At 39.4% G+C, this 11,594-nt stretch overlaps 1 protein-coding gene across 5 annotated transcripts in view; it reads right to left on the bottom strand.

The window, feature by feature from the left end:
• Positions 1–3,001: 3,001 nt before the first annotated feature.
• LOC134310817 (histone-lysine N-methyltransferase ASH1L-like) overlaps positions 3,002–11,594 on the bottom strand; it is a 52,116-nt gene continuing 43,523 nt past the window's right edge. Inside the window, exons 12-16 of one of the 5 annotated variants that reach the window (XM_062992520.1) lie at positions 9,633–9,749; positions 9,468–9,522; positions 9,232–9,346; positions 6,875–7,128; positions 3,002–3,682 (exon numbers count right to left, since the gene is read on the bottom strand). In XM_062992520.1, coding sequence (XP_062848590.1) covers positions 7,030–7,128; positions 9,232–9,346; positions 9,468–9,522; positions 9,633–9,749 — 386 coding nt within the window. In that variant the 3' untranslated portion in view covers positions 3,002–3,682; positions 6,875–7,029. Of the gene's footprint in view, positions 3,683–5,092; positions 5,127–5,606; positions 5,635–6,874; positions 7,129–9,231; positions 9,347–9,467; positions 9,523–9,632; positions 9,750–11,594 lie in introns of those variants that run through there. The other 4 variants (XM_062992521.1, XM_062992522.1, XM_062992523.1 and 1 more) reach the window with 4 other exon arrangements.

Genomic DNA, 11,594 nt, shown 5'->3' with positions numbered 1-11,594 from the left:
AATGGGATTCACTTACCATTTCAACTAAATTACCATGTCTAGCAAAGCATAAATAGGTTAAAGTACAATAGCAAAGAATTAAAGGAAGACGATATAAATCCTAAAAACATCTGATAATACTTCTTTTAAAAGAATTAAAATCCAGACACATTTTCAGATTTAATGGCTTCTCAAAGCATGGAAAACACTTCACTCTGAGCCCTCACAGAAACCAGAAAACCAGTCAGCAGTAAACGCTTAACTGGAGGAACAAACTGGAAATTCTGCTGAATCCACCAGCACTTTACAGATGGCACAAAGTTCAGGAGAACCTTTCTGGAGAACTTAAAGGGCTACAAGCCTTGTGTGAATGTCCTTCATTTATACATTCATTCATTGTCTGTTTTACCACCGCTTTATCTGATTTGTTGGGCGAGAGGCAGGATTCAACCTGGACAGAACATGCTCCACACAGACAGTATTGAACCCAGACCCTTCTTACTGTGAATTTAATAAACCTTAAAAGCCAAAATGTGATTTTTAGTTTAATTGGCTTTTTGGGAAATAAACAGTGCCTTGACAAAAGTATTCAGACCCCCAAACTATTCAATTCTGATCTGTAAAAACTGGTACATTATGTAAAAGAAAACAGGCCAAAGCTTTTCAATAGTTTAATAATATTTAAAGAAAATAATAAACATTAAAAACTGTACGTACCCCTTGTAGGATTATAGCTTTAGCCCTGTCAAATAATCAAATGTGTTGTCTTGTTTGCTGCCAATGACTTCACATGATTTAATAGACCAGAACATTTATACATCAGTATAGTGCAGAATGTAAGTCAAAGGAGCTTGTAAAACAAGTCAGTTTAACAAGACTGTTGTAAAGAAGACAGACACACTCTCTAAGTTAGGTTGCTTCTTTTATAAACTTTATAAAAAGTTTATAAACTGTAAGAAGAACTGGTTAGAATTACTACTGTAACAAGCGTCTGTTAAAGTTGCAAAAGTTCTTATAAGGAATTGAGTCCATCTTTTATAAACCTAAAAACATAAATCAATTATAAACCTAAATCAATGATAAGACCCCCAAGGTAACAAATATAAAACTACAGAGTCACTGCTCAGGTCAGGTCACAAATCTGTAAAGTAATTAAGTATTTGTTTAGAGTAGCTAAATGCAAAATATTACACCAAACAAAACCTTTTGGAGGACTAGTATAAAATAAGCACCTAGTAATATAGTTTGTTTAATCTGAATGCAGACGACTTCCTAACAGTGTCAGAATGTTTTGTAGTCTGATAAAACAAAGGTGGAACTTTAATTCCAAGCTATGTGATGTAAATCCAGTAAGGCACGTCAGCCAGGTAACACAATCCCCACTGTACTGTAAAATACAAACCCCATTTCCAGAATAGTAAGGACATTTGTACATCTTATTTTTTCTACTTTTTTTCAGTTAAATAAAGTTTGAATAAAATTAACAAATGCCAAATTTGTTTCTGCATTTAACACAATGTCCTAACTTTTTTTTGGGACGTGGGTGTATGTGGTTTGTAGCACTGTGATACAGAGTCATCTTTAACACTGATAGTCTTAACATAATTACACATTGCTGTACAGCAGTGCAACCAATCCGTCCAAGCAAAACAACAGTAAGGCTCATACATTTCAAAATAAACTAAAACTCATTTAAATATATTTTATTCTTATTCTAATAGCTGCCAAGTACTAAACCAGGGGGATGAATAAATGTGAATTGTTGACATAAACAAGGTTGTAAAAATAATTGAAGTAACTAAATGTTGGGGCTGAATACTTTTAAGCCACTGTTTTTTGGGCTCTTGCAGAATACAGATAATACAAACACACATAATATAGCAAGTGCACAACATTATATCTAGAAAGTATTTAGATCCCCCATAACTGACTTAAAAAATAATCCATTAAATAAAATTACAAAAGCATAATAATAATAATAGACCTGTCCGGTGTGTTTCCTGCCCTTCACCTGTGGCCCTGTCCAGTAAAGTGGTGGTAAAACAGACAGTAAACAAATAAATAATAATTAATAAGTTGCTTTTACATTATTGCTTACTACTACTAGGCACATTTTACAATAAATAACATTATTGGTAATACAGTGGGGGGAAACAAGCATTCAGTCACTTTGGTTTACTATTAAATATACATCCAGTGCAAATACTGTATCTACTCTTCATTTTAATAGTCTTGACTATTTCATAATTAAAAACATAAAAGTATGTATATTTGAGCAAGGTGAAAAAAAAACATATTTAGAAATTGTTTATGTTACTGTGTATCTGTGTGTGAATGTTACAATTTAAATTAAATCATACATATTACTACTATATAAATACACCAAAATATTCTGATGTAACTTGCACCAGGTAAAAGAACTTAAAGAGTTTCCTAAAGTTCTCAGGAATTACTACAGAATAGTTCAGAACCAGAGCAATCTACAACATGCTTAAACAAATTTATTGGGTGCTCAGGTGGTACAGCGGTAAAACACCACTGCTGAGATCTTGAGCTCTCAAATTCAAACTTCAGCTCTCGTATCAGCCGGAATTATTGGCTGTGTCCAGGAGAGGGATGGCTGAAAGGAGTCCTTATTACTGCTGCAATTATGGGCTTTCCTGTCTGGTCGATGGCACCTGCACAGAAATGAGCCTCGCCATACATGGTAATCACTGTGTGAACCTGTCTCGGGCAGGTGAAGAGAAGTGGTTGGCAACTGCACACATGTCAAAGGGGGTGTGTGTTAAATACAGCCCTTCTCAGTTAGTGTAGGGGTCTGCAGCAGAGGAGGAGACACATCTGGGAATTGAATACAACTACATTTGGAAAATGCACACTTGCACCACCCAAAACAATTGTAACTTTAATTTCCTTCTGAATCAATAAAGTATCTATCTATCCATCTGTAACCTTGAAATGTTGTAAACCATTTGTAGAAGCGATGAAATGGGCTACAATAAAACAAGTTGTGTACATCTGATTGTGTGTAAAGTAGATTTATGCACCAGAGGTATAATGAAGAACAAAAACAAAAGGGGTTGAACAGTTTTTTTCCCTCTCACTGTATGTGCAGCTGTTGGCAAGGTAAATTATACACTGTACATACAACCATATAAACACATTACAAATAAATGTAACAACTGCTATACAGATTTAAAATACACTGTTCACATATTTTCATGTACCTACTTTCCAGTTCCCACAATTTCATGCATCATATGTTTATGTTAATAATACAACTTAATAAGGCAAATAAATGGATAAAAAATGGAATGAAGACACGTATGCTTCTTTTTCTCAGACTGCATGAAGGCGCTGCAGGTTTTGCTGGTGCTGCAGGGTCCTGGATTTTACCTCAGGTTACTGGTCTGTGTGGAGTTTTTTATGTTCTCCATGCTGCAGTTTTTCTTCTATTTTCCCAAAGCATGCCAGTTGATTATTTGGCTGCTCTACATCTATCTGGATGTAAATAAATGTGTATAACAGACTGACACCCTGTCCAGGACGTATTTTCACTTAGTGTTCTTCCACCTAAGGCTCTGGATCCATTGCAACCCATACCAGACTGAAACAGTTACTGGTGATAAATATATTATAAATAAAGGAAGAAGAAGTTTTTATTGGAATCCCTGGGAAACATCCCGTCCAGCAAGGCTCCATCCTTAAAAGAAGAAAGGAGAAGTTTAAAGCAAACATAATGTCCTTAAAAAATTTCACACTTTAGAATTTCACAGAAAAGCACATACATGGAGCTAAACATGACATGCAGGTACCACAGTAATACTGTTATATAGTTTAATAGCAAAGCTTTACCCAAAGCGTCCAGGCAACACAAGCAATGCACTTTACTCTTTCTGTGATTTACAAGATGTAACATAAAGCTTCCACAAGGGGGCATTCACGTACAAGTTTATTTAATTATTATTATTTTTGATGCCCTTTCTGACACAACCCTCCTATTTTAATCTGAGCTTGGGAATGGCAATGAGAGCGCATTAACAAGTTCACCTCCCAATCCATTGGCTAGGTTGTTTTGGACACCCCCACCCTCAGACATCACCCACTAATGTCTGTTCAGATGCCCGACTGGCCAATAGCACCACTAAGATTCAAACCCTGGACCCTGAGCTGTCAGCAGTAGTGAGTTAGTATGCTTGAGTTCTGTGCCACCCAGGTGTCCAGGTCTGATTGTGGAGTGAATGTAATTATTTAATCTGACTGATACATTTGTAAAATGTATTTGTGTTATTACAATGATTTAAAATGACAAATTATTTGCTCTAGTTATGATTATTTGAGCTGATCGTCGTTATTTGAGCAAACTGAAAGATTTGATCCTGACAGTTTTGAAACGAGACGATTGTGATGATCATGATTACCTAAACATGGTCAGGATTATGTGGGTTGGTTATTTAAAATAATGAAATACAATCTGATTGGGATTTCAGGGCATAGTCATGCTGGACCAAATTGTTTCCGCAGAGTAGTAATTTATTTAATACAACTTTTAGCACTAGTTGTGGCTAAAAAGTCATTAAGAGGGGTGTCCACATAGTTCTGGTCATACGATGTATACACTGATCAGCCATAACATTAAAACCACCTCCTTGTTTCTAAACTCACTGTCTATTTTATCAGCTCCACTTACCATATAGGAGCACTTTGTAACTCTACAATTACTGCCTGTAGTCCATCTGATTCTATACATACTTTTTTAATTTGCTTTTATTCTGTTCTTCAATGGTCAGGACCCCCACAGAGCAGGTATTATTTAGGTGGTGAATGATTCTCAGCACTGCAGTGACACTGACTGGTAGTGGTGTGTTGTGCTGGTATGAGTGGATCAGACACAGCAGTGCTGCTGGAGTTTTTAAATACCGTGTCCATTCACTGTCCACTCTATTAGACACTCCTACCTAGTTGGTCCTCCTTGTAGATGTAAAGTCAGAGACGATCGCTCATCTATTGCTGCTGTTTGAGTTGGTCATCTTCTAGACCTTAATCAGTGGTCACAGGACGCTGCCCACGGGGTGCTGTTGGCTGGATATTTTAGGTTGGTGGACTATTCTCAGTCCAGCAGTGACAGTGAGGTGTTTAAAAGGAGGCTAACAAAGCATGCAGAGAAACAGATGGACTACAGTCAGTAATTGTAGAACTACAAAGTGCTTCTACAGTGGGGTCAAAAAGTATTTAGTCAGCCACTGATTGCGCAAGTTCTCCTACTTAGAAAGATGAGAGAGGTCTGTAATTTTCATCATAGGTACACTTCAACTATGAGAGACAAAATGAGAAAAAAAAATCCAGGAAATCACATTGTAGGATTTTTAAAGAATTTATTCGTAAATTATGGTGGAAAATAAGTATTTGGTCAATAACAAACAAGCAAGATTTCTGGCTCTCACAGACCTGTAACTTCTTCTTTAAGAAGTTCTTCTGTCCTCCACTCGTTACCTGTATTAATGGCACCTGTTTGACCTCGTTATCTGTATAAAAGACACCTGTCCACAGCCTCAAACAGTCAGACTCCAAACTCAACCATGGCCAAGACCAAAGAGCTGTCGAAGGACACCAGGAAGAAAATTGTAGACCTGCACCAGGCTGGGAAGAGTGAATCTACAATAGGCAAGCAGGTTGGTGTGAATAAATCAACTGTGGGAACAATTGTAAGAAAATGGAAGACATACAAGACCATTGATAATCTCCCTTGGGGTCAAGATCTCATCCCGTGGGGTCAAAATGATCATGAGAACGGTGAGCAAAAATCCCAGAACTACACGGAGGGACCTGATGAATGACCTGCAGAGAGCTGGGACCAAAGTACCAAGGCTACCATCAGTAACACACTCCTGCAGTGCCAGGCGTGTCCCCCTGCTTAAGCCAGTACATGTCCAGGCCCGTCTGAAGTTTGCCAGAGAGCATATGGATGATCCAGAAGAGGATTGGGAGAATATCATGTGGTCAGATGAAACCAAATGGAACTTTTTGGTAAAAACTCAACTCATCGTGTTTGGAGGAAGAAGAACATTCCAAGAACACCATACCTACTGTGAAGCATGGGGGTGGAAACATCATGCTTTGGGGCTGTTTTTCTGCAAAGGGGACAGGACGACTGATCCGTGTTAAGGGAAAAATGAACGGGGCCATGTATCGTGAGATTTTAAGCCAAAACCTCCTTCCATCAGTGAGAGCATTGAAGATGGAACGTGGCTGAGTCTACCAGCATGACAATGATCCCAAACACACCGCTCGGGCAATGAAGGAGTGGCTCAGTAAAAAGCATTTCAAGGTCCTGGAGTGGCCTAGCCAGTCTCCAGACCTCAACCCCATAGAAAATTTGTGGAGTCCGTGTTGCCCAGCGACAGCCCCAAAACATCACTGCTCTAGAGGAGATCTGCATGGAGGAATGGGCCAAAATACCAGCTACAGTGTGTGCAAACCTGGTGAAGACTTTACAGGAAACGTTTGACCTCTGTCATTGCCAACAAAGGTTATGTTACAAAGTATTGAGTTAAACTTTTGTTATTGACCAAATACTTATTTTCCACCATAATTTACAAATAAATTCTTTAAAAATCCTACAATGTGATTTCCTGGATTTTTTTTCTCATTTTGTCTCTCATAGTTGAAGTGTACCTATGATCAAAATTACAGACCTCTCTCATCTTTCTAAGTAGGAGAACTTGCACAATCAGTGGCTGACTAAATACTTTTTGGCCCCACTGTATATGGTAAGTGGAGCTGATAAAATGGACAGTGAGTGTAAAAACAAGGAGGTGGTTTTAATGTTATGGCTGATTGGTGTATAATTCACATTACATATGTATAAAGTTGTTATGGACTTTGTTTAGCTTACCTGCTCACACTTTGCGCCTGTTCAAGCGCACCACACAATGGGTCTTTGGTATGGAAGAGCACTGTCTGCCTGTTCCTGCCTGTGTGTTAGCATGATCACAACCACAAGCACAACATGCCCTGGAAGGTAGGTGTGTGGGCGTGGCTCCTTATCCTCTAAAGGGAGTGGGCCGAGGCATCCTGGTGAGCTCTGTTGTACACGGCCCTCAGGTGACTCACGTCCCGGCCGACAGGAGACTCCGTCCCGTAGTATTTCTGATAACGTGATCAAACAAATACGACACAACAGATTAATCATTCACTTTATTTTTCCTTTTTTTTTACATGTAAAAACTGCTGTCCACATGTTTGGGTTACAATGAAGTACTAGATACTAGACATTATTAAAATAAACCAACCACAACTCATGTCAGAGAGATTTCCACACATGAAGAGTACAGCCTAAAATAGACAAGAATAATGATGCTGAAGTTCAGCTGTTGCTATGGCAACGTAAAAAAATCCTAAATGTCCAGCTGGATTGGAAATTAGGCCAACTCGTCAGTTCTAGCACAGGAGGAGGAACCTGTCAGAATATGTGTGTGGGCGTCAGAGGGAGTGTGTGTCGAATATACAAATATACACCCTTCTTGGACGCCGCCGGGGTCCCCAGCAGTGGATTGGCTACGCTAAATTGGGAGCAAAAGGGGGTAAAACACATTAAAAATATGTGTGTAGGGGGGTGGATGTATTGGGATATTATAGAAGATAGTCTTGACTGTTATGACAGTCTTTCATTCATTGTCTGTTTTACCAGCGATTTATCCTGGTCAGGTTTGCAGTGGGACTGATTCTATACCTCGTGACTAACACTATACCTCGCTTAAACCTTGTATTCTGTTTACATCAAAAACATATAAAATCTGTTGCCTTTAATCATGGATTCTAGCTGGGGTCTCAGAGATAAATGGTGGGGTGTTTGGAATACAATATCAGTATAAAAATATTATTTGTAGTTTCTATTAAATTGGGAAAAAATCATGAAGTATCAAACGGATTGAAAAAGACCAATTTTTGAGCTGTTAAAGATGCTCTAGGGTCTCAGGGACCCCAAACAGAACATGAAGGTTAATAAAAACACCCATTAGTGCTGAATGGAAAAGGATGTAAATATTTAGGCTATTTTTTATGCATTTTCTCCTGATTTTTAGTGTGTCCAATTTTTTACCCAATTTTTACCCAATTACCTCTCTACTGGTGCTGACTCCGGCCCCGACTGAGGAGAGCGAACTGACACATCCCCTCCAACACACTGCACGAGGCGAGTTTATATGCAGATCAGCCTTGTGTACGGAGAGCCACACCCTGATCAGCATTATTCCTCTACTCTGTGCAGACGCCATCAATCAGCCAGAAGAGGTCGTAATTGCATCAGTTATGAGGTCCCTATTCGGCTCCCTACCCTATATGAACAACAACTCACTGTCCATTTTACCAGCTCCACTTACAATAAAGAAGCACTTTGTAGGTCTACAATTACTGACTGTAGTCCATCTGTTTCTCTGCATGCTTTGTTAGCCCCCTTTCATGCTGTTGTTCAATGGTCAGGACCCTCACAGGACCACCACAGAGCAGGTATTATTTGGGTGGTGGATCATTCTCAGCACTGCAGTGACACTGACATGGTGGTGGTGTGTTAGTGTGTGTTGTGCTGGTATGAGTGGATAAGACACAGCAGCGCTGCTGGGGTTTTTAAACACCTCACTGTCACTGCTGGACTGAGAATAGTCCACCAACCAAAAATATCCAGACAACAGCGCCCCGTGGGCAGCGTCCTGTGACCACTGATGAAGGTCTAGAAGATGACCAACTCAAACAGCAGCAATAGATGAGCGATCATCTCTGACTTTACATCTACAAGGTGGACCAACTAGGTAGGAGTGTCTAATAGAGTGGACAGTGAGTGGACACGGTATTTAAAAACTCCAGCAGCGCTGCTGTGTCTGATCCACTCATACCAGCACAACACACTAACACACCACCACCATGTCAGTGTCACTGCAGTGCTGAGAATCATCCACTACCTAAATAATACCTGCTCTGTAGTGGTCCTGTGGGGGTCCTGACCATTGAAGAACAGGGTGAAAGCAGGCTAAAAAGTATATAGAGAAACAGATGGACTACAGTCAGTAATTGTAGAACTACAAATGGCTCCTATATGGTAAGTGGAGCTGATAAAATGTTAAATGTTATACACCTTGATCAAATAAGATGATGTGGATTCATATGAAGTGTGTTTTTAAACAATATTTTCTGTTGCAAGAGTCTGTGATCACTTGTAGAGTATGAAAACAGGAGTAGAAAGGTGGACACACTGACCTCAGCACAGTGAAACACTGACTGCATGTCTACGTGAAAAGCCTCCAGGCTTTCATAATGACCTGAGAGCATCAGCTTTCGTACCCTGGTTAAATCCATAAGAGTAGAATCAGCCCTGTAGCAAAAAATACACAACACATGCAACGCTGTTATTTGGGTTGCTAAAAAGAATCCAAATTGCTCCATCTAGTGGCCTGGATGGGGTAGTTTGATACTCATGTTACTGATAAACAAACCTCTTTCTGGTGCACAGGTTCAGCATAGGATCAGTTAGGGTTTGCCCAGATGATCCTACAAACGAGAGAGATGTTAAATTCTGTGTTACTACTGAAGGCATAGCATCGTCAGCAACTGCCTTAAAGTCTGAGCACATTTTAAATCATTTCAACCCGCTGACGTACCTTTGCAGGTAACAATCCTGTCCCAGATCTCCTGGAGTACATGGGTAATGTTTTTGCTTTGGTGTGCTGTGCACTCCTCGTCTTGAGAACTCGACCTGTGCTCAATCTGGCACCTGTCTGCGACACATAGAAACATAAACCTATGCTTATACAATTTAAACAACATGTTTAAGAACATACAGTGGAAAGTGAATAAAAAATACAGAAAGTATTCATATACTGTAAGTTTTTTTTACACTTTATTGTTTTGTGAATTTGATTTTGAATGGATAAAACTGATTTTTTTACCCATCAACTTACACTTAATGAACGATAATAGTGTCTTTCAAAAAGTATTCAGAACCCTTGATGTGGCACTCCGAATTGTAGTTGGGTGCATCCTGTTTGCTTTATATATCCTTGAGATGTGTCTAGAACCCAGCTGGAATCCAGCTTTTGCAATTTGAATTGACTGGAAAGGCACAAACCAGGATCTATAAGGGCCCACAATTTCCAGTGCATTGTCAGGAGGGCGGCACGGTGGCTAAGCACTGTCCCCTCACAGCAAGAAGGTCCTGGGTTCGATCCCCAGGTGGGGCGGTCCGGGTCCTTTCTGTGTGGAGTTTGCATGTTCTCCCCGTGTCCGCGTGGGTTTCCTCCGGGAGTTCCGGTTTCCTTCCACAGTCCAAAGACGTGCAAGTGAGGTGAATTGGAGACACTAAATCCATGACTGTTTGATATAACCTTGTGAACTGATGAATCTTGTGTAATGAGTAACTACCGTTCCTGTCATGAATGTAACCAAAGTGTAAAACATGACGTTAAAATCCTAATAAACAAACAAACATTGTCAGGACAAAAATACGAGCAATAAAGTCCAGAACTGTATGTGGATCTTCACATTTAATTTGTATTAGAACATAAAACAACATCTTAGTCTTCTGAGCCTAAGAGTGTCTGCTAAATGCTGTAAATGTAACTAAGTTCAAGTTAGACCAAGTGATGGGTGCAAAACTGCAGGTGCATCAGTGACAACAACAAGAATAAAATAAAATAATTTATTGTTTTTTTACAAGTAAACAGCATCAGGAAAGAGGAGCTGTACTAGAGTCCCACTCCTTATTAGCTATTTAAATGAATAACCTCTGTATTTTCCCATTTATTTGGTGAATGTTGAGTAAAAAGTGTTTCAAGGACACATCAAACACTGTGGCCTACAAAATGCAAACCGATGAAGGACACAGAAAGAGAAAGAGGGCACGCTGTTGAGAAATGCAGGTCAGTACACAGAACGATACACCGACTAGTCAAAACATTAGGACCACCAGCCTAGTATTCTGTCAAAACTGCTCTAAAGTGTTGAGACATGGACTCCACAAGACATCTGAAGGGGTCGTGTTGAATCTCTGGCTACTTCTGTACATCCTAAAGTAAATGCTACAGTGCATCCTGTTGGCATCTCTTTAGTGTGTAAATGGTGTGTAGTGTGTAAAAGCTTATTCGGGATCCAAATATAGAACAGGATCAGAATGTAATCAGAAGTATCGGCCACACTACACAGATAGACCGATTAGAATTTAAAAAATTCAACTGACTAAGATGGGATGCGATATCATCAGAGACCTTTTAAAGGGGCAAACATGATCGGCTCCTCAAACACAAAGATTGGTTCACGAGAAACGAAAGGAAATAATTACAATAACAAGCTACTCGATCCACCAATGTGCCGCCACATGATTACGAACAGACACTTCTCCCTCTAGCCTTAAGGTAAATTGAACCAAGCAAATCAGATCACTAATCCGTATAAAATGAATCACTGAAACATTTAAAAGTACCCGTTTACATTTTTGGGGAGTGGTAGCATGACATTAACAAACTTAAAAATTCTAATAAGCAAAAATTAAAGCGGTATTTATTACAGTGCTTTAAGGGGAATTAAAAGCAATGTATAAGCCTGAAATACTCTATATGGCCAAAAGT

The sequence above is a fragment of the Trichomycterus rosablanca genome, chromosome 3 (assembly GCF_030014385.1).
Source record: "Trichomycterus rosablanca isolate fTriRos1 chromosome 3, fTriRos1.hap1, whole genome shotgun sequence".
In the NCBI taxonomy this organism is placed as follows: domain Eukaryota; kingdom Metazoa; phylum Chordata; class Actinopteri; order Siluriformes; family Trichomycteridae; genus Trichomycterus; species Trichomycterus rosablanca.
The sequence above is the reverse complement of the archived record's forward strand: the minus strand, read 5'-3'. Positions and strand labels throughout refer to the sequence as shown.